The following is a 23,428-nucleotide window of genomic DNA, read 5'->3' on the forward strand; positions in this document are numbered from 1 at the left end:
AACTTTAACTACTTTAGCTAGCTATAGTGCTAAAGCAGAAGGCACATCTTGTGCTTAGCCATTGTGTGTCCAGGGAGCAGTACGTGTAGTTCCTGGATTCCTTAGCACCCTGGGAGCAAAACATGCTGGCATTGTAATAGTCAATATGATACCCTATGTAGGTGGGACTGAAGCATATGGATGTAGATGTTTGAGCCTTTGAGTGGTCAAAGGCTGCCTTAAAAGATGGTAAAACTTCACTTTTACCTTGTGCTAAGCAAACACATTCATTATTTGGCTGGCTCTGTTTAAGATACTGGTCTCTTGTGTTGGAGACTAATAGAAGTTCTTAGAGAACTTCTTCTAGTTCTTAGTCTCATGGTGCCGAGGTTCATCTGTTTTTTTTTTTTTTCTTTTTGGGAAAAGTAGAACTTCCCATCTTTGGGTAACCGTAACCATACCTTGCTTGGGTACTATAGAAATACCAGTCTCTGTATTTGATGCTTCATTTCAGAAGAGCTCTGTGGAGCACCAGGGGTGCATATGTGTCATGCTGGCAGAGTTTGCTGCAGCTGGGATTGTGGCTGTCACAGTGCTCTGATCTAAAACAGGATGGTGTGCTTTTTCTTGGGTGAAACACAGAAGTTAAGCTGTACCACCTGAAGGCATTGAAGGAAAGGCTGCTGTCATGGGACATAGTAGAGGAGGCAGAGGCATGTCTTTGTGAAAATGTGAACACTTGTCTCTGGAGGCTCCTCGAAACAAGATCCCTATGTGAATGTCTTTTGGTGAGTAGGCAGAGAGGCTGCTATAGCAGAAGGTGGTGGATTTTAGCAGAACAAAACAAGGTGTAGCTATGCACCCTGCCAGAAACCTTCTCCTCTAATGTGGCAATGCTTGTGCTGTTTGCTGAACCAGACTTCAGCTGTGCTTGGTTATTTGTTCAGAGTGTCTGTCTTTGTTGTGGTGATCAAAGTACTATCTGGAGGTACATGTGAGGTAAAGTGTCTTGAGATTGTTTCAGAGTTTGTGAGACAACTTTTTTGGTGAAGAGCAGAAAGTATTTTGAAATTTGACTTGTTAGCTGATTCATTTTTTTAAGTAGGACTTACGTTGTACTGATTGCCCCTGTTTGGAATTCAGAGGCCGAGGAGTTAATATTTGGCTTCAATCCTAGCTCTCCTGACTTGTGCTACACTCTTGTTTGTTTTTTTCTTAAGCTGCAAAACCGCTGATCTCATAAATCAGTGGTTTTCTTAGTGTACTGCAGATGATACTGGCTATTCTCACATTTTTGTGCCTTTTAATGAACTCAGTGTCTTTTAGCATGGGGCCTGGCATGCTCTAAACTTCAGGATTGGAGCCCTGGGAAAGTTATTAGTTGAACCTTGATTCTTTTGATGCCAGCTTTTCTAGGAGGAGGAACTGAACAGAGGTTGCTGAGACTTAGCTTAAAAATTTTGGAACTAGCAGGCAGTTGTTTTGTGTCTCTTCATAAGAGCTGGCCCTGACAGTTTAACAGAGCTTATTGACCATCTGCTTTGTCTAGTTTGCCACATGGCAGAGTAACAACTAAGCCAAAATACTGGCTGCACAGTGTATTAATTAAACGACTTGCTTGTGAACACTATAAAGATACTGAATTGATTGATGTACACTTAACTTGAAGAGTTTTGTCCTTTCCTTTGCTGCAGTTGCTGGATATTGAGCCAAAGAATGTAAGATAGGTGATGAGAAAGCTGTTCAACTGTATGTTGGAGTCTCTATTTGCCTCCTTGCCCTCTGTCTTCTGTTACCCATTCACAACAGATGGGACCCAGAGTATATTACAGTCTTGTCCCCCTGCTGCTACTTCTGACTGCTGCTCTTTACCTCTCACAAAGCTGGCAAAAGGAACAGCTGTTTCCTAATTTCTCTGTTTGAAGGGAGAAACACAGCAAGGGGAGCAGGGGGAGAGACTGAAAGACTAGTCACATTGCTTGCAAAGGAGTAGAGAGAAATGTTCTGATCTCTTTTCAAGAGCCAGTATCTCTTTTTGAGAACACATTTCATGTTCTTCAGTGTTTGTGTTCCTGGAAATAATGTGTCTTTCTCCAAGATGAGAGCAGAAGTCAAGAGCTTTAAGCAAATAGCATTGGTTATGTCTGCATATCTCCAGCTGGAGGAACCTGACTCTGGGCTGCCTGTTGGTATGACTAATTCTGCTAATAGGCACAGCCTCCTGGGAAAGCAGTTTTAAAATCCAGACTGTACTGGTGGCAGAGGCATATAACATGCTTTCTGAAAGGGATGTGGCAAGACTTTGGCAATATCCAACAACTGTCTGCTTGATCAAGGGACATGCTGTAGGTAGCATCTCTGCAGCTAGAAGCTGAATCCTGTTGAGCTTGTTATAATGAACAGATGGCTTGTTAATATGCTCTGCTGTGCTACAGCAAGCTGTGCCTCTTTGAGGCCTTGCTACTTATACTTCCATTGCAGAAATCTGTGTTACAGATTCTTTTTCTTCTGGTAACCTTCTATAGCAACAGCTAACTGTTCATACATATGTGTATGTAGGTGCATATTTGTGGTCTATAATGTGCTTCTGAAGGGTTAGTGTGTATATATGTGAGTACACTGTGTATATTGTGTGCTGTTGGATGGTGTAATGTGAAAGTGTCGCAATTCAGTATAACATCAATCTGAATGGAGCTACTGTTTTGCTGTATTTTTAATATACCTAAGCTGCTGGAAATGTTTTGGATAGCAGGTAAATAACTTCAGGAGAAAACTGAAAGACTGCTGTACTCATTTGGGTTCTGTCTGAAAAGCTCTGTCTAGTTGGCTGCAAAGCCTCTGTTAACACCTCCTTGTTTTGGCCTCTGGAAGCTCGATGCTAACCAGGAGCATTGTTTTGATTGTGTTCTGGACTTCCAGGAGTTGCAGGGGATCGCTGATTTACACCAAAGTGCTTTAGATCCCAGGTAGTCCTGGTGAGTGCTGTCCTACAGAACCAAGAAACTATTTAAGAAATGAGTTCTTGAATATGCATGTGAGTTCTCTCCTTTCTGGTAAGCTTTGATATTCCTGATAATTAATAGTGGCTCCTTCTGGCCTTTAAAGGATACTTGAGAAAAGTTACACTCCCGTTTAAATCATCCCCCCTTCTTTTTTTTTTTGCCTACTGTGTTAATTAACATACTTAACAAGGAATGACAGACTACTCTTAACTTTGAAAAGGTGAGGATTATAGTCCTTCTGCCAGGGCTCCAACCCAGTAATGAAGGGCTAGGCTTGACAGAGCTTTTAAAGTCCTTTCCCAGAGCTGTATTTCAGTCATAGGAAACAGTTTAAGCAGTTGGGGTTTTTTAGCATGTACGTGGGAGTTGTGCTGGTAAGAAGGAGGGGGGTGGGATTAGTGTTCATCCTTCAGAAGCCTGTTGGGCTTCTTTCAGTTCAGCCCAGTTGCAATTTCCCTGTTCTTGATATTGCAAGTCTGGAAGCTCATCTCATTTGAGAGTCCTCATCAGTCCTGGACTTGCTCTGTTTGCCAGCATCATCTTTTAGCTACAGTGATTTGTGAGGCCTAGCAGCTGTTGCAAGAGCATCTGGAATTTTTACGGTTATGCTGGAAAACATTGCCTTTTTGTGTATCTTGAGGAGCAGAGGAACATCTCAGTGCTTTGGCCCCATTGTGTTTTGGGCTTACTAACACTGTCATGATCATGTACCTACCACAAGTTTTCATTATAATATGTGAAAAGGTCTGCCACGTGTTTTCTGCTGGTAAGATAGCATGTCCTGGAGGATGATGGGCTCTTTAGCATTTACAAAGCAAAGCTGTGAGTAAATTAGATGCTTCAGAATGACTTCATTCTTTTTTACTTTTATACCAAGCTGAAACAACAAATATCTTGCCTTATGTTATACTTTTCTCCTACAGTATGCCTTAAATGACTCTTTGGGTTATGTTTATGGAACCACAAAGACTTTATTTTTTTTTAAAAAAAGGAAATAAATATATCTGTTATCCATAACTCTTCTTCTGGGATGCCACTGGGAAGAGAAGCACATTTTTCTTCAGCCTGTGACCATTTCCAGCAATGCAGGTGATTAGAGATCGCTGACAAGTCCTGACTTTGCATGTTTGTGTCTCTGTGGAAAATGGAGGAAAATAGTTTAACATTTATGACATCTGCTTAAAGATAGATCTTGACGTTGGAGCAGGAGAAGGAGAACAAGTTTTAGGCTGACCACAGCGAAGTGAGAATTCAGTTGAAAAAGTGCACTGCTTAAGGGTCCTGGGAGCTGAAATAGGAGGTCCTAATGCTGCAGACTACCTTGAAAGGCAGTTAGGCTGGTATTTGTCCTTAAAACAGTTGTTGCAAATAATCTGCAGACTCTGTCAAATGATACTTGCTCAGTTTGCATTTTCAAGATGGCAACACAACATATAAGGTTGGTTGGCTGTGTAGAATGTAATTCTTTGGCAGTGAGCAAAGATTCACTTCTCTTGGGATAGGTAAACGTGCCCTTAGGGATGTAGCGGTCTTCACAGTGAAATGGGTAGAAGAATGAGGGAGGAGTTGAGACTCAGAAGGGTTTGCCAGAAAGAAGCTTTTATTTAGTGATACTTTGGACTTCTTAACAATGAATGCTTCTCTTGCATTCAGTGCTCTGATTGCAAGAAAGTGCTCTTAATGTGGAAATATAGTGCTTCCTTACAACCTGTTTTTCAGAGACTCTCAGAAAAGAGTGAATGTGAATACTTGAAACTAAATGAGTGGGAAGACATTTTTGCCAGACTTCTTAGAGCTTTTTAATGAAGGTATCCTAAAGCAAAGGATAAAGCCTGAGTTCCTTTCAAGTGTGCTACAAAAGGATTTTGGAAAGAGTAGGCTAAAATGTACTGGCAATTAAATGTTAACTAAAACCGGATGAGTGACATACAGGACCTGCAAACGCATGTCAGGTAGTGAAATGGTGCTTTTGCAAGTGTGAAGGAGAGGTGATGCTGCAAGGCGGAAATCCCAGTTAAGAAACCAGCTGGGAAGGCAACACTTCAGTGCAAGAAAGAGAACTGAATACTGCCCATTTTGAAAGGAATTAATATGCCCATACCAATGGCAGAGAATGTAGCCTGAACTTTATGTTCAACTTTCACCTGCCAGCACTTCCTTGTTTGTTTTATCTTCCTTTGATACAAACTTTCCAGATGAGACACTTATTAAATTGTCCAAGTGGTAGAGAAATGGGGCTTTCATTGTTTGTTTCTTACTGGCTTGTGCTATTTTGTCTGTAGAGAAATATTGAGGAAAGAAGCCTTTTTCTAACTTAGCAGCTCTGTCTGCATTGGCATTGTGATGGCTTCCTTGTATACTAGGCAAGGATTTCCTAGCCAGGAGAGGAAAGCACAAAGAGGTATTCGGCCTATTCAAGAGAGGCAGCCATGTTTCTGTTGTATTGGGCAGCTGCATCAGTGTCAGTTAAAACCATGTGATCTTTTAAGGGCTGACGCAATTTTTCTGAAGTTATTAAATACCCATATGGTGAAATAAAAGTAAATAACAAGTTGTATCTGACTCTCAACTTCCATTTCCCACATGAACCAACGCAAGTATTTAAATGAATGATGGGGCCACAAATCAAGCAAGGCTTGGCAAACTGTGTTTTTTGGCCATTGTGGGATTCCTAGAAGCTGTTCTGTTCCAAGTCAGAGCCTGTTTTGGTTTCTCACTATTGGATGCTTTATGGCAGGAGATCTGAGCACGTGCTTCCTAAACAGCTGCTCATACAAGAACTACTGTGTATGGACAGACCAGAGTTGGCACTGCAAGTGTGTGACCCCTGACTAGTGTTTCAGTCACCCATTCAAGCAACAGATAAATACCAAACTAAAAATAGCAAGTCCAGGGCCCAGGATAAGTATTTTCAGTCACCTACATAACAGGCTCTTTTGAAAACTTGTTAAAACACAGGATACCAAGAAATTAATTTACTTTTACAAAAGCCCATTTAGCAGCTAATTAGTGGAAAAGTTACTCCTGTTGATTCTTTGCAAATTACTTCCTTAGGTCTCATAGTTTAAAAAAAAAAAAAAGCTGAGAGGGAAAAACTTCTTGAGCAGAAGTGGAGAGAAGAAAAGTAAAAGGATCTGTTATTTATCTTTATTGGCTGAGGCGCCTGCACAAGCCTCTGGTGCTGTTTATGGAGTTGCAGGCTGCGTCCGTACATGGGGAGTTACCTCCCTGCTGTTGATGGGAGAATGCAGCCAGTGAAATGTGGCAGCTGGCCCGTGCTGGCTCTAAGGGTGTCTAAGTAAAAAGGCATGGCCTTCTGAAAGAGCACAGAAAGCCTTCCAGCCAAGAAAATTTGATGGGTGTGTTGGTGACCAAGAGTAGGCAGTGTGTCTGCTAGGCAAGCCCAGCCTCAACTGAGTTGGCAGAGTTTGAAGTGCAATAAAACTCCAGTTGAGCTCTCCTTACACTTTATTCTTTAAATAGCAGCTTTGTGGCCCTGCTAGCAAGCAGAACAGAGAACTGTGGAAAGAGGGGACCAAGGTTTCTTCTGCAGAGACAGTTTTTTTAGAGCATTTGGCTGAGGTCACCATGGCATTCTTGTATGGTCTGTGTAAACACAGAGGCATCTCTGACAGTAGTGGTTGTATTGATGCAGGAGTATACATTGAATTTTAATGGCTGGTTAGCCTCTACTGATTAAGGAGATCCTCTGACTTCCATTTGAAAATCCAATTGCAGTCAGTCTTGGGTATAGGTAGGCCAGAATCTACACTGAAAGAGCTTGGGGAAGTTTTGATGCTTTGTCCATTACAAGCTGCTAAGGTTATAAAGTGCTAGTTTCAAGTAAATGTCAACGTTTTTCAATTACTTGCTCTTTTGTGGTATGATAAGTGGTACTATGTTTTATTCAAAGCCTTGTGTTGGCATAACTGTGGCACTAAGATGGTTTAGATGTGACTTGTAGCATCTGTCTGTGGTGCAGTAGAACACAGGAGGAGAGTGGTTCAGATTTTCCTATTGCTCCAGTTCCAAAAACCTTTAGTTGCATAGCCTGTATATATTGAGTTGTCCTCTGAAATTTCCCTACAGCTTTGTTACGTCCTCTTTATCGCGAGGCACTGATGATTCCTAGGTAAGCTTCTTGTCTGCTTCACAGCAAGGTGTGCATTCCTTCATGCAGAGCCCCTTAAGCATTGTTCTTGGCATTACCCTTGATTTAACAAATGGAAAAACATACTTCTCAAATGTGAAACTTGTCCAAATTGAAATAATCTGAGCTGAAGAAATTCACAGTAGGTGCCTGCCTCAGATGGAATATCTTGGAAAGATTTCTAAGTAAGAGTTCAGTTATTTCTGATGCTGAGGCTAAAATCAGGAGGAAAAGTTTTTTCTGCACTGCATGAGGACTTTCAACAGCTTAGTTGAAACTCTAGTATGCCTAATCTTGGAAATTTAGGAGGAAGCAGACTTGCTTTGTGTTGTAGATGCCTCTGGCCAGTTCTTGAAAGTATTCTCATTTTAATCAAGCATCTCCCTTCCTCTTGTGCTTGTCATGTGCCCAAACATGTTGGCTTGGCAATAAGCTCAAAGATTGTCTTGTGTGAACAAGCTTCCTCTATAGGGATATAGGAGGGGCTGGGCTCTTGCAGTTCATCTTGGCAGGGAGCCATGGTCACAGTGCCTGGGAGCTGAGAGAAGCTCCTTTCTCTGCTTGCAGTGGTCCTTCATCTGGCCCTCATCTGAGGAGAAAAGGGTGTATAGGAAGGTGGTAGAAGCAGTACTCCAAGAAGTATGAGCAGGATTTTGCAGGAACCAAGCTGTGAGAGTAAAAGCTGAGGACTAAATTTATAAGAACAGGTGGAAATGGATACTTGAGGACAAAAGCTAGACTGCTGTTCTCCAGATCCGAGAACTGAATCGAGGTCTCTTTTCCATGTTCTAGCAGCAATTTAAGGGCCCTTGGTGTGTTTCTAAAGTATTACCTCCCTCTAGTGGTGTGTGTGCAGGGCTATGGGCTCAGTCCCCTGCTAGCTCCAGTGGTGAGGGTGGATCTGATCTAGACCATATAAATAAAACACTGTGTCCTTGACTTTTATCTAGCTATTCATACCATGTTATGTAGATATAGATGCACTTGGTGTTCCTCTGAGATACTGGGTAACTTCTTGCATAAGCCATTTTGTTGACAGGTGGACACTTGGTGTCCCTCACCTTTCTGGGTGTTTAACTGGATCCATGTGAGGCCAGGCTTGAAGACGGGCCTAGGACAAAGAAGGTTTCTGTAAATAGTCACAATGCCATAGGTAAATTATGGTTATTCAGAAACAGTAGGATCATTGACTTGAAAGGAGTGAACAAATCTGGTAACTGCCTTTAGTGACTCTGCCTTCAATGAAGAAGATGATTGAAAAAGGTAGACTTGGTGTTGGTGGAAGAGGCTGCTGCTCTGGTTAGAACAGCCTGGGTGCAACACAGGCTTTTCTAACACTTAGTTGGAGCAAAGACTGGATGGCATGTGCTCGGGGGTGTGAGGCCTCACGCTCTTGTGTTGCCTTTGAGATTTCACATTCAACTAACTGGTTGCTAATGAGAAGTGTCTGATGTGGGAGAAAACGGTATGTAACTGCATGATAAGGATTGTATCATACTGGGAGCAGCATCCTGAATGTGTTTACTGATTATAAACTGTGCAAACTGTTCTGGTTTCATCTAAACCAGAAGGAATTCTGTTCAGTGATTTTACTTTTCAATTAAGTCTCTTCTGGGTAACTGCACTTTCTGAAAAACAGCAACATGTTTTTACAGACAGTGACTGCTTCTAGCAGTGGTAATGCTTGATGTTTATAGTTAATACCAAGAAATGGCATGCAGAAAGGCTCTTGCTTACACTTGCTCCTGTAAGCAACCAAGGTCACTGCTAAATTCTGTATCCTGTGTTGAAGTGCTGGAAGTGGAGAAAAAAGGGTTAGAGCGAAGTGAAAAGTCACACCTGCAGGAGGAGCAAGCTGGACAGGTGACACAAAACTGACCAGCTAAGTATTCAGTCCCATACACGTCATATCTAGTATAAAGCTGAGGGATCATGAGGGTCAGTCTCTCTTCTTTGATGGTCGACATGTGAGGAGGACTCCATCCATTCTTCTGTCTGTGATCCTGATCTGTGAATTCCTGAATCCAGCTCCTGCATCCTGTCTGCTGCAGAGTCCATCCTCGGACTGCCCCAGTGCCAGTCCTGCAGTGTCAGTGGTGACTTTTTATCGGGGGTGTAGGTTTGATATTGATTCTGTGTATATTTTATTCTTCTTCTTATTATTGTTTCATTAAAGCTGTTTTAGTTTTCTTTTCCAATCAGTAAGCCTCTCTCTTTTCCACTTCTGGGGAGGGAGAGGGGTCAAGAGAGAACATCTGTCATTCATTAGTGGCTGGCCCAGCCCTAACCCATGACAAACTAATATTCACTGTTGCATGAACCACTTCACCTGGACCAACAGAAATGAGAGAGAATTTTTTGTGTGTGTGACTAACATTACATCACCATGGCTGCCATGGCATTACTGTGGTTAATATTTTGGGATTGGAGAAAACATATGGTCATTTAGTAATTGGGTTGCACCACTGAGGATTCTTGTTCCTACTGCAGGTGTCCTCAACCCTGGCACTTCTGAGTCTCTTCTTGCTGTCTTTAATATCCTTTCCTAATATTCTGTTCCTCATACCAATCAATAGACACTAGCAGCCTTTTTATGTTGGAAACAGCTTTATTTTAGCTGTTGTATTTTGATTATTCACTTGACTAGGATTAGCTTTAAGTCAAAAAGAGCTTTCTTTGATTCTGGAGTCATGATTTTTGGTTGCTTAAACAATTCTTTTTATTCTCATTTTTATATACTTTTGCTGTGACCTGTAAGTCCCTCCAAAACAACCAAATGCTTTGAAACAAGGAACGCATGCATTTTTCCTTTGTTCCATATGAATGACAGTTTGGTAGCACTTTTGTTACCTGTACTAAATGCAAGCCATTCATAATTCCACCAGGTTACATATGCAACCAACAACTTCTAGTCCAGGTAACTTATGTCACTTTTGTGTAATCCAGATACTTAAACCATTGTCTTGCATTGGGGCAGTGCCATATCTGCAGAAGAACTTGTTTAGAGCTAACTGTATTAGATGTCCAGCAGATGTATCTTTTTTTAAAAAAAATCTTTTCTTATCTTAAATAGGTATTTCTAGTAGAAGAACTGATCATATTTTCTAGTTTGGTTTTTGATCAGTTACACTGGCCATCTTCCAGGATTTAGAGAGAAATCCCTGGTTCATATGGTCTGAAACTTTCATACATCTAAATTATATGGTGGTCTTTCTCTTGTTTTCCTACATATTTCTCATGCTGTCCCTTAGAGTTGCTTCTGAACTCACTATACAAATGATGGCTTTAGCTTTTCTTGCTGCACTTAACTTCTTTCTTTCCTAGACTTAAAAGCTAAAGTAAAACCCAAACAAAACCTCTTTCATTATTTGCCAGCACTGCGAATGAGGTGATGCACAGTGAATGGGCAATGAGGATGTGGGATAGCAGGCTAATTTTGAGAGTCGGGTTTGTAGTGGGAAGCTATCCATAGGGCAACTATTGCCCTTTAAATTTTAAAGCCTCAGATAAATGTTTAATTAGTAAATACTTGTAACTGTCAGACATGCTTTTGCAGTGCTGGAGGTGCTGTCCTCAGGGTCAGCAGACTAGAGTGTGCAAGTGTTCTACATCTGTCTCTGCAAAATCCAGCCCTTTGGCTTAAGCTGCTGTGGGAGTTGGTTTCAGAGGCTGTCAGACCTTTTCCCTGGTCTTGCTAAGGGATACTCACCTCTTTCTGTTCCATTCACTGTTGGAGCTGTGATAACCTCTGCCAGAGGCTAGATAGATAGAGAGGTTATAGTGTCCTAAAGCCCTACATCTATCTACTATTTAATGCATGTCTGTGCCCCAAGGTCTTTTGCCAGTAGCCTGCAAAGAATTCATGCAACCTAAATAACCAGGGGGCTGTCTTCCAATACAAGGTTGAATTTAAGTTGCATTAAATAGCATGGAAGCTGACTTGGCTGATATTTGTGGACTTTTGAATACTTAGGCAAGAAATTGGCTCATGTCCTGCCTACATTGTTTATGTGGACTGGAGAGGGTGCTTAAAAAGCAGAGTGTCCATCCTCCACTCCCTCAACTGTTTCAACTGATGGGTAGTTGCACCTGCAACCCCCACACCTCTTGTATTTTAGCTCTTCTGGGAGCTGTTCCCTGTCAGCATGCTTCTTGTGGTTTCTTTTTTTCCTCCATCTGCTATTGGCAACACCTTGTCTCCCTCTTACTGGAGCAGAACGTGTCAGTGCTTTGGTTTTCTTACACAGCCTCATGGCACTAACAAGACCCTTGAAATACCACCCTTCAGCTACATGCAGCCCTTTCAGGCTTGTGCCAGCCTAATCTTGAACTAGCTGCTTAATTGTAGTAGGATCAACCACACTTATCTCACCAATAAAATCAGTCAAACAGAAGACATGACTATTTCTTCCTTGCCTCTGTCATTACAGCTGTTGTGGAGTAGTTAGGCTCCTGACCTAAGCACATGTTTTTCATGCCTAACATAAAACTCTTGAGATCATGCAGGCACAGTGGTTCAGATGTGGAAAAAATGCTTTGATTATGTCTGTTCATTCAGCCAAAATAAGAGCAAGAGTTACCTTTTTGGGCTTCCTCCCTCCATTTGTGTTGTGTATCAGAGTTCAAATGTGCTGTGAAGTGATGAAAATAAACATGATCTTTTACAGAAAATGTAACTTAATTGAATGCCAGTATGTCAGACACAACCGTAGTCCCTTGTTTCTGAGGTATTCCTAGTTTATTTTTTGTTATGGCTTTCCTTGATGTAGATGAGCTGTGTTACCTCTTATGCCAAAGCTTCAGTGCATTACAGTGGTGCAGCTGCCCTCTGGACTGATGGCAGTGTGAGCCTTGAAGATGTAGGAGAAAGTTGATTTGAAAAAGAAGAGTGTGAAGCGGGATAGATGCAAGGATTTCTCCCATGTGACTGGTACCAATCTGAGTAAAACTAACTTTTCAGGAATGCTCAGCTTCAGTGAAGCATGATCACAAAAAGCATTGTATACCTTCTAGGGAATTCCCCCTCACTGTCACTTTTCAACATCATTTCAGTTTGCCAGAATACCACTCTGACAGGCAAGAGTTCAAAATGTGTAACTGCCAAATATTCAGTGTGCTGAACAGCACTTCTGAGTGCAGACAGGTGCACGCTTGGCATTTGTGCAGGTCCATGTATGTGTATTTTGGTAAGTTTACAGTATTAGCGGTAACTCCAGGCACCCTGTCTTAACAGTATTTATAATGAGCTGCTTAGATAAAATGTTCAGGAGGTTTACTGTCTATTTGGGGAATTTCTGTTCTTAGTGTGATATGCGAATTAGTGTAGAGTTGGGATAGTAAGCTACTAAGTAAGTGTACCGCTGTTACGGCTTAATCTTTATCCTTTCCAATTCTGCTGGCTTTTACTGAATATTGTCTGTGGAAGACTTTTTTTCTCTCTTCTTCCTCTCATTATTTAAATTGCTGATGACTCTATAGTATTAGGTTAGGAACTCCTTTATTGCCAGATTGTGTTAGTGACTAGTATTTTTGATTCATCTTGGCAAATGCCCACCCTTCCTTTCTGACTAAAATGCATGCTGAAAAAGAGTGAACCTGCTAATTGGGCAAAGGATGTGCTTTGTGTATTTTTATTTATTGGGTCTAACAGCTGTGTTATCGTGTTCCTGCATGCTTTTCTTCAGAGGTGGGGAATGGGGAACTTAATCATCCTACTTCTGTCCTTCCTCCTCATACCCAAATAAATGTCAGTCAGTTGGCCTTTTAGCTGGAGATTCTGATACAGGTAGTTGTTTGGCAGTTTGGTACTTAGCTCAAGTTAATCTAACAAAAATTAATTTACCATACTTGCTGATGTTTGGACTTTTATCCAGTAGAAGAGTAATTTGCTGTTACATGTGGCAGTTGCTATTGGAGCTGTTAAATTATTTCACAATTGTTGAAACTTTTTCAAATCCCTGCAACCACTGCATTTTTGTCAAAATGCTTCTTTAAAAGTTCTTAAGTGTTAGGGGGCGGGGGGTACAAGATGACAGTTGCTGCTGGGGATAGTGATCTTACTGCTTCATCCTGACTCTCAAATCCACCCTCCCTTTTGGAGGCTTTCAGGTCCCTGCTTTTATTCAGAAGGTGCCAAGGTGATGCAGCACCAGTGAGACAATCAATGACAGTGTACTTTTGGGAGAGAACAGGCTCACAGTGCCCATGCATTGGTCTGGATGGAGCGGGAGCAACAGAGGAGCTGTGTGTATGTGGCACTGAGGCCACTGTGAGGGTGGGACTTGATGTGGGGGAGAGGTTGAGACCAGAGTGTGTTTTGTATGTGCAGGGAGGTGCTGCTTTACCACTTTGAAATGTCTTTTGTGATAAGAAAATGCCCAAAATGGCCAGCAAAATATTTCTTTTGCATAATTGTAAATGCAATAAACAGTGATATTCTCATTAGCATCCCAGAGCTCAGGGGTCCTTCAAAATGTGTGGACTGCTGCTCTGACTTGGGGAACAACATGTCTGATGTGCTGGGGATGCAAAAGGAGAAGTGTATGGCTGGAGGAAGCTTAAAGTTTCTCTAAGATACACTGTGTGTTAGACTTCGTGCTTCACTGCAGGTACTGGAAATCCAAGCTCTTCTGATATGGCATGTATGTATGTAAACCAACTTTAAGCAGGGAAGATCTTCCACAGTGTAACAAAATAAGCAGTCAAATTGAGAATGTTTTTAAAGCAATTTTGTGGCTTGCTGCAGCTTTTATCTACTTCCTCTTCCCTGACATTTTCATCATTCTCTTGCCCAGTTATGTGAGAATAGCATGACTTGTTCTGCTGGGCATAGGTTAGTAACACAACTGGCTGTAAGGGAAGGGTTGCTTAAGAGCTGTTGCCTTTGTGGCTGGGGCTTGGCCAGCAGAAGGCCTGGGAGCAAGGAATCAAACCACCATCCCTTACTATTTTCCGTCTCGTGTGGCTCCAGGCAGATGGGGCTGCTTTTGAGGTTAGTTAAAGGATGTATCTATGGACTACGTGGGATTTTTTGCTTTTCAGGAAGAAGAGATGCCAGATGTAGAAATTGACATTGATGACCTTCTTGATGCAGCCAATGAAGAGGAGAGAGCTCTCAAATTACAGGTAATACTATTTTCTCATTTTAAATTGGAATGTGGCTGAATTAATGCATCCGGGTCTGTATCTTGTGTTTGAATCCACTGTAAGAGTAGAATTAGAACTGAGAGGTTCCTGAGTCTGAGTTTAGCATAATCTACAAAGGTAATCAAAATCCTTTAGGAAGAAAAATTTCTGGAAGGTAGGTGATAACAGGAGTAAATAAAAGTTCAAAGAATCCAGTAGTACAGGGAGATATGCTGAGACAGATCAGACTCCTAATTTTTACAAGTATATAAAATAAAGAACAGAAAACAGAAAAATAAAGAACAGTTGCATAGAAAAAGTAAGTAGCTGAGAGTCAGTTATGATGACCAGACAGTTTCTGTGATTCACTGAAGCAGCAGAAATATACGTGTGTGCATATACAGACCAGAAATCCTCCCTTGTCCTTAGGATACTGGAAATAGTTTCTCTGTCTATACTAGGTAGAAACTGGAACTCATGGAGGTATGGTGGAGTAACTTGCCTAAAAGCTTGAGGGAAAGGATAGGCTGGTCAGCAACAGGAATTAGTAGGGACATTCAGAAGCTGTCAGCTGAAATAATGCAATTCAAACCGGTGCTCTAATTCTCTGAATCCTGCTTGAGGTAAAAGTTAATGAATGGAAGAACGAGGGGGAGAAGAAAAGAAACATCACTGTCTTGACACATATATCTAAATCAAGATATAAAACGAATATGAGGGTATCTCTTTATGCTCTTTTCAGATGCACTAAAGGAAGGAAACCTGTCCCAAGCAATAATTTGCCCTCAGCTCACTTCTGGGAGGTGACTAATGTGGTGCTTAGATGCACCACATCTGATTTGCAGTGCCTGTTGGCACCCTTTTCTCAGTGCCCACTGCCCAGCCACAGAGATATAGGGTATGGCCCCAGGCTGTTTACTCAGCATTCACAAATAGCTTTGCTGCTTCTGCCTGAACTAGCTGCTGCAGCTGCCCTGCTAGGAATGCCCACCTAGCTCACGTCTGTATTTCTGCATTACAAAGACTGTGGCCCTCACAGAAAGCTACCTTTCACATGTATGTTGGTGGGAGAAATGTTCTTGGATACTCCTCAGTTTTTCTTGGAGAGAGGGATGTTGTAACTTCCAGCCTGGAGGAAGAAGCCATAATTTCTCTGCTGTTGCAAATCATTCTGATCCACCTAGGGAGCAAAGGTGGCTTGCTATAACACTTAATTTTCAGTAGTGTCTTCATCTAGTGATTCCTGATTCTTGCTCCTATTCATTCCCCACTCCCTTGCCAGGTTTCGCACTGTAGACATATTTGTGTTCACTGTTATTCTGTATTGGCACTGACACTTTCATATTTTGCTTCTAGGAAACTCTTGTAGATTGCTACAAACCAACAGAGGTAAAAAGACTTTTCTTAAATACTATTCACATGTGGAAAGTGTAGCTATGTTCAAGCTAAAGTAATTTTTTTTCTACTTATAAAGTAGATATAGAGGTATTAATGAGGAGCTTATGGGCTTGGGGCTTTATATCCTGGGGATGTTTGTGCCTGTCACTTGACTACAGTAGAAACAGGATTGGGCCTTGTGGAGGAACTGCTGATCATTCCAGCTAAAGTATCAATATTGTCTTCTGTAATGTCCTTATTTACCTTACTGATGCTTAAATCTGTCGTGTTACAAGAGAACTAAACACAAATCTCATCAGATGGTTAAAACCCTACTATATTTGCATGAAAGTTCTACTTGAGAGAGATGGACTGTGTGCTCTTTAATGTGAAGCCGTTTGATTATCTCTGACAGCAGAATAGTTTATTCTGAGAACAGTTAGGAAGATATGCAGCTCAGCTAATTGTTTCTGTGGATGGACTTGAATATAATAGTGGGATAACCTGAACTAACAAAATTTAGTTGAGTACTCAGTTTTCAACTTGAATATCCATTAATGTCTCCAGTGTCAGTATAGCCTACTTCTCATATAGTAATGTGTGCTTCCTAGGAAGAATAAATATTGTAACAAAAACGTAGACTTGTTACAAAAAAAGTCTAGGTTGTGGGTCGCCTTAGTTCAATTTATAGTCAGTGCTTTCCCACCAGTGGCTGCTGTACAGTATTTAATAAAGCGGGTGGCTTGTAGGATTCCCCTAGTCAGGGACCCTTCAACTGTGTGTGACTATAAGCCAGGTGTTTGGGTTTTTGAGACAAGGCTGTGTATAGTTTTGTTTTTCTGTAACATCTGCAACTGTAGCCTCTCAAACTACTGGGGATGGTAACTAAGGCTGTCAGGAAGAACCACTGGTGTGGTTAAATAGACACTTCCCTGTCCATCAGATGCTTTTTTCAGGGTGTTTCTGTTTTTATTGATTCTTGTGGTAGATTGAGAAAACTCTCTGGAATTGCTAGTACTGACTTTTTGACAGTGCAGGGAATTCACCCAGAAAGACTTGCATGGTAACGCTTGTATAACTTGGTCTGTGTTGTACCTTGGTTTCTTTATAGCAAATAATGCACATCTCCCATTATGGAGATGTCAGGCAAGAAAATTGGGTCTTCAAATGTCTCACTGTAGTAATGTGATGCTACAGATGACCCCTGTAAGCTTTCTGTCAGCAAGTGCTGTTGAACCTTAGTTCTTAAGACAGATGTGAAGACTGATATGGCCTGTGGAGCCTGACATGGTTCTTGTCACAGGCTAGCAAGAGAAAGTGGGGATCATGAGTGGGTGGGAAGAACAGGTTGCCAAGAGCTTAGCAGCCACCTCTTATCTCCATGTTACCATGTTAGCAGAAAATCAAATAATTACACTTCTTCCTCCTTCATTGAACATGTAATATGAGTTGTTTTTTTTAGCTCTGAAGCTTGACACTTAATGCAAGGAGAAATTTCAGAGGTCTGATAAGGGTACATGACAGACGTTAGTGATTTTTCCACCAGAAACCTTGGTCATACAAATGCAGGAAATATTTTTGCTGTGCTGGTAAATTAAGTTGGTATGGCATTGCGGGAAACAACATCCTGGACACATGTGCTTGACTGCCTTCAAGGCACTTGGATCAAGGTGAGGTTTTAATGCTGAACTTGTGACTTGTCTTTTCAGTTCTCTGCTGATGGGATGGAGGCAGCTCCTTAGGAGAATATCCATCTTTCTTAAAATCTTTTGAGATAGCCAATTTGAGAGGAGTACTTAATCCGCTTTTCTGTGAGGGTAGTTGCCAAAATGGGAGTAATTTCCCAGGACTGTTTTCGCAATGGCAGCTTTTCGTCTGTAGCATAAGCCCAGTAACACTGCATGACTGCTAACTTAGGTCAATTAAAAATAGTTATTTTTTTAACCTGTCATATGTGGACTAAGAGCCTTTAAGCTGGTTTAAAATTGCTATATGAGGATCCACACCTCATCTAGAAAATCTGCAATCCTTTAATATTTGCAGACCATTCAAAACTATTGAGGTAACTGGTTTGTGAAAGGATTTCTAGAAGATTTGTGGAGAATGGATGTGAGCTGATGGAATTTTGCCTGACCAATCAAATATAGTCAGTCAATTGCACTAGGGATTTTAGCATCAAGAGTCACACTTGAAAAAGACAGTAATCCTTAACTGGGGAAAAATTTATGTAGTATGGTGTCTCCACTACTCAGAACATAAGGAAAAATAGTACAGGAAGAAAGCTTAATAACTTGAAGCTCTTAAAAACAAAACAAAACCAACAACCAAAAACTCCCAAACCAAAACAAAAACCCAAATGTATTTTTTAAGTCAGTTTTGCTTAATGTCTTCCACTTAGACTAAAGGTTAAGGAAGGACTGAGGGATTTTGGCATGTAATCTGGATTGCCTTTTCATGAGAAGAAGCAGAGTTAGCCAGGTCACTTGAAAGATGGAAGGAATTCTCAGCCTCTTTAATAAATTGGCCAAAGATAGTAGCTAACAGTAACTTATGAGGAACTGCTATGAAACCTTTCTTCTAAGAGAAACAGCTAAGCTGTTGATTTGTGCTCTAAAATTTTAAAAGCGTTTCTAAGACAGCAGTTGGAATTTCTATGGAAATATGGGGTTCATGTGGGAACCTTGTTGTAAAGAGTCATATAGTTTACTCAAGCCAACTGAAGGTTAATTTGGAAAGTGTCATAGTCAGTATGATTTTTGAGTGCTAGTTAAGTTTATGTTAATGATCCTTAAAATGCTGATTTGCTAATCAAGATTCATATGCTATGTGACTGATGTGTCATTCAGTTGTTAAAAGTTAGTTTTGTAAAATGTGCTAGAAACTAAGAATAATTTCTAGGCAAAATTTGCCAACTTGGCTGTTTCTACGAACATCAAAAAAAACCAGTGGTGAAGAGATACATTTGGTAACTAGCAAGCTATAAAATATATGTTTTTATTGGTGTTAATCACTGCAATATGTGACTTGCATTTGTACTTTACATTCTTTTACTTAAGACAGAATCTACTCGCTCCATGTAGTTCAGTTACACTTGAAGAGAAGTTGAGTAGCTACCCGACTTGAGGCATAGTCTTTGGGATCTCGAACATGGACAGTGCTTTGACACATGATGATGGTCTTCCCCCTTGTGCAGAATTAAACAGTGCTGGAAGTATTCTTCAGACAATTTACACTTTCTATGCTCCCTCTTCTCTCTTCTGTGACTATCATACCTAGTTCAAAAGCAGTACATGTCATGTAGTCTTGACATAAGACAAGGCTTCATGTGAGAGAGCAGCAATTCATTTTTAGGACTGCACAAACTTGAAGGGTATGTTATTGGCAAAATCTGTTCCATAACCAAATCTTGGATCTGAACTTTTGTGGTTGAAAAGGAGCAGGGAGCAGCATCCTCCTCCTGCATCATTCATGTGCCAAAGCAGCCAGTGCTTCACTCAGTGCCATGTGTTGCCCGTGGAATGTCCCACTCAGACGTTTAAGTTGCTGTCTTGGTTCTGTCTATGTGATGGAGAACCTTAACGTAGGTCACAGGGAATTTTGAGTCTCATGTTACCAGTGAATGTAACAAAGAAATTTAAATATAATCTATAATTGTGATGACAGGGTTTTGCTACTTGATACACTCTTATTTAGAATAGGAAGTCTGTTATGGGCATGAAATCAATGAGGTTTTGTCAAGACCTACTTTGAAGGAGGCTGGCTTAAATCTGTGTTATTGTATCTGCTATTGATAGCAGCAAGACCACCACTTTAGACTGGGCTTTGGAGAAAATCAGAAATACTTGTGGCTGATGTGAATTAGAGCTGCTTCTGGTGGGACTGCCAAAGTGATGAGGGCAGAAATGACAATGAGACTCTGAAATTACTGTGGGAGAGAAATCCAATGAGTGGGCAGTTTTAATGTACTGACTTCCTACCCCTAACATTCTGTGATTCTGTGACTTTGAAAGATGTGATTTTGCTACACAAAGTTTGGAGATAACTAATGTTTGAAAGAGAACTGAACAAATTAGATTTGGGGCTGCTTTGCTTCTTTTCTCATAGAAATATACAAAGCTTCAGGTGAATGGGCTGGAGCTCTCACATTCAGGCAGGATTAAATCTATGCAGACCATCTTGTCAGTATAACTCTTCACTCAGTGCAAAATGGGAGAAAAGGAGATGCATTGTAAAAGAAAGTTGTTTTGCTGGGAACTTTTAATAACAATTTTCAATATGGTTCCAAACAAACTATGTTAAATTGTTGTACATGTTCTCTGGAGAATTTGGACAGAGGTTTAAGTTGCTGACTACTCAGTTATTTCAGTGGCTGGACTATTTCAGCAGCTTTTAACACTTAATTTTGAGAAAGGTAGAGATGCATTTGCTTAACTAGGTTTCCTCAAGTTTAATTCCTTCTTGGAGTAAATGTGACAGGCTTGTGATGCAGCTTTTTAGTTGTCCAGGCACTGTGTGTTTTAAAACTAAAAACTATTTTGGATATGTCTTCAGGTAATGTATGTATTTAGTATGCAGACATGAATAGAAAGCTCAACCCCTCTGAAATGTCCTACTATGTTATGAATTATTTCAAGTTCGTGTTATTTGGTTTTTTAATATAATCGCAAGGCAGCAATATGTAGGATACCCATTCAAAGCAATAGTAGCTAAAGATGTGTCCTAGAGCCTCAGTGCAGTGTACTGACTTACAACTGGGCAAGCCTAGGAGCCCATAGACATTTGTTGCAGCTCAGCTGAGGGTGGTAAATTATTAAACCACAGTAACTGTATTGTGTCCATATTACATGAAATAAAATAGGACAAATTGTAGAGAGAAAAGTTAAGGAACATGCATATTTAAAAGCAATGCAGACAGAGGCATTTCTAGAAAAACATGATTTCTTATTCATCCATTTGACCACTCTGAACCCAATGAACTAAAACTGCTTATATGCCTGCTGAGATCTGCCCTATATTGTACTACAGCGTTGGAGGGAATTAAGCTTGCATGTTTTCATTTCTGCAAGTACTCATGAATACAACTTATAAATACCCATAATAATATTATAAGAATAGAGGCGCAAACAGTGATTTGTCAAGAATAAGCTGTGCTTGTTTACATGCTGCTGAATTGGAGAATAGCTGGACTGCATGTCTTCACCATAGCTAAGCTCTGTGGTGTGTAGTCAGTGCTTTGTACAGAGCTCACCGAGAACTTAAATTGCTGTGTATTGTCCTCCTCTGGGCACTGATGGTGCTACGGCCTCACTGGAGAGGCTGTACGGATGGGATTGCTCAGTGAGGCTACAGAGACGCTGCACCACTTCTTGCTTAAATAGAAGGCATCTTCAGTCCCTGTTCTCCCAAACACATATGCCTCATCAGTTCCCTTCTTCCTGTACGGTTGGCTTCAGGTTTGAGCCTGTGTGGAAAGGAAGGTGTTTGACAGTAAGGTTCCCTCGTTTTCTTTCTCTCCCCATCCCCCCTTCAGACGGTGTTTTTAAGCTCTTGTTTAATTTCTTCCCCAAGTAGCTGTAGGGATTGCTCGCTAGCCTGAACTCACTTTTTACATCCAACCAATTGGGCGCTCTCCAGGAAATAGCTTTGGGCAAACAGTCGAGGAAATCTTGATTATTTTTTAAAATTTTTTTCTTTTACTTGCCTGCAGGGAAGTAAAGCTGTGGAAGAAAGCTGTTTTAGGATTCGTTTCATGCTCTACTGAAGCAGGAGGTCTAGAAACCCTAAATTTTTGTATAAGAACTAGTCCTACTACATGTGTACTGTTTGTGGAAGAGAAATCTGGAAGGACAGAGTCTAATTAGTCTCCAGAATTAATTGGAAGACTTGAATAAGTGTGGAATTCATTGTCTGTCAAATGACCTCATTAAAACAATGAATCACACCTCCAAAGCAGATAGGTGAAGTGATTTCCTCCCCTTTCCTGAATTATCATTTCACCTTTGTTTGTCTTTATTTTTTTTTTATTCTGCAGTAGATGAATGCTTTTGCTGAACTGAATGCCTTTGGTTCAAGGGAAAGCATTAGAAAAGGGAGAAGACAAATGCCTAAGGCTGAATATAGATGAGTTCAAATGATCTATAGTTTTAGTCTGTCTCACTTAAATTTGCCTTTAGAATTAGAAAGACATCTTCTAGAAACAATGATTTTTGTATTATAAATTAACAGGACACTCAATGCTTGTAATAAAACTGTATTTAAAGGTGGTCTCCTTGCATAAAATCTGTAAAAAGATTTTTAAACTGAGTTTGTGTACATTCTTATTCTTGCTTTTCTTTTCTTTTCCCTGTTTACCAAGGCCCAAGGTGCTGGTATGAGATTTTTTTCTTCTATTAAAAGTAGATGTGGCCTGTGTATTTCTGGCTGTAGCTATCCAAGGATTTATTCATAAGTTCTTGAATCTTTAGCTAATTGTTGTTAAGTGTTTTCTGACTCTGAATTAAAGTATTGTATATACTTATAAAAGTAGATAATCCAACCTGTGTTGCAGGCCTACTTTTAACATAGATTGGTGCATGATCAGCTTTCAAATGCATGATGCTGAACTTCAGCTTATTTCCTAGAAGGGATTTCAATAAAATGCTTTGTGTAAAACGATATTTGTGCATGAGGTTGAGATAGATGTGGATATTGAGCCTTCTATTAAGCCTCAATTCAAATGTCCACAAAGACTAAACCAGCAATTTTTAGGTGATGTTTAAAGAAAACAAATGGGTATTACTGTTGCAAAGCTGAGTTAGTTATAAACTGAAGGCTTATTGAGATGCTGTGAAGTCTCCTTTCCTGCCTCCAAGAGGAAAAATGTGCATCTTTCTAGAATGCTGCCTTTCCTTGATGGAGAGCTGTAAAACAAGAAAGGCACAGGGACCAGAGCACAACTGTGTTAAATGACAGCTGGCTCCATGCAGATGCAGAATACTTCAGTCAGAAACGGACTGAACCAATGCTGTGGTTTGCACACCCATGGGATGTGCACAACAGCCCTACTGCATTATGTAAAATGTCTGCCACATACAAAATGCTCTTTTTGAGTTTTACTGTTTGGTACTGCAGACCCTTGTTTCAAGAAAAATAGTTCCTGAGGTGTAAAGCATTTTTGATTATTATATGTACTTCAAGTGAATACAGCACCCTTTCTTCTTCCTAGATAGCCTTGATTATCTCTGATCTGCTTAGCGGGTTGCCCATAGAGTTGGGTTTATTTTGGCATTGCTAAGTTTCTAGGTGGGGTGAAACTTGCTTGAAAACTTCAAGCAAATATCTTGTAGAAGAAGGTGCTTGTGGTACTGCTTCAGAGTTTAAGGGGAAGAAGTTCCCTCACTTGTTGTAATGTCATATTGGAAAGCAACTGACCCCTGGCTGCGTTCCATATCCATGGGGAACTTGCTCCAAATACTTCTGAGTTGTAGGAGAAAATGGACAGAGAAATGGCAGACGTGCCTCTCAAGTGGGGGTATCCCAAATGGCTACAGTGTACCGTAGATTTCCCTGTCCACTCTGCAGATGCCCCTTCCTGTAATGCTCTTACTTTCAACTTCTGTGAAGCAGTTGGACAGTTTCCAGTTGCTGCCTTGATGGTGAGTGAAGGTGGTGTAGAGTATTTGTGGCTTTAACAGACAACTAATGAAGTCTTCCTAAGGGAAGAACTGAACTTCAGCCTGTGTCTTCCCAAAGCTGTCTTAATCTGATGTTTTGGAACAGGAGTATAGCTTTTTATGGGAAGAACTGTTGAAAGGCA

The 23,428-nt window shown here is 40.7% G+C and overlaps 1 protein-coding gene across 1 annotated transcript in view; it reads left to right on the forward strand.

The window, feature by feature from the left end:
• The window catches only part of PPP1R14C (protein phosphatase 1 regulatory inhibitor subunit 14C), a 49,637-nt gene that overhangs the window by 24,214 nt on the left and 1,995 nt on the right, over positions 1-23,428 (forward strand). Inside the window, exons 2-3 of the mRNA XM_086461096.1 lie at positions 14,173-14,256; positions 15,613-15,645. Coding sequence (XP_086317222.1) covers positions 14,173-14,256; positions 15,613-15,645 — 117 coding nt within the window. The remainder of the gene's footprint in view (positions 1-14,172; positions 14,257-15,612; positions 15,646-23,428) is intronic.

Source organism: Leptosomus discolor, chromosome 2 (assembly GCF_034619465.1).
Source record: "Leptosomus discolor isolate bLepDis1 chromosome 2, bLepDis1.hap2, whole genome shotgun sequence".
NCBI classification, from domain to species: domain Eukaryota; kingdom Metazoa; phylum Chordata; class Aves; order Leptosomiformes; family Leptosomidae; genus Leptosomus; species Leptosomus discolor.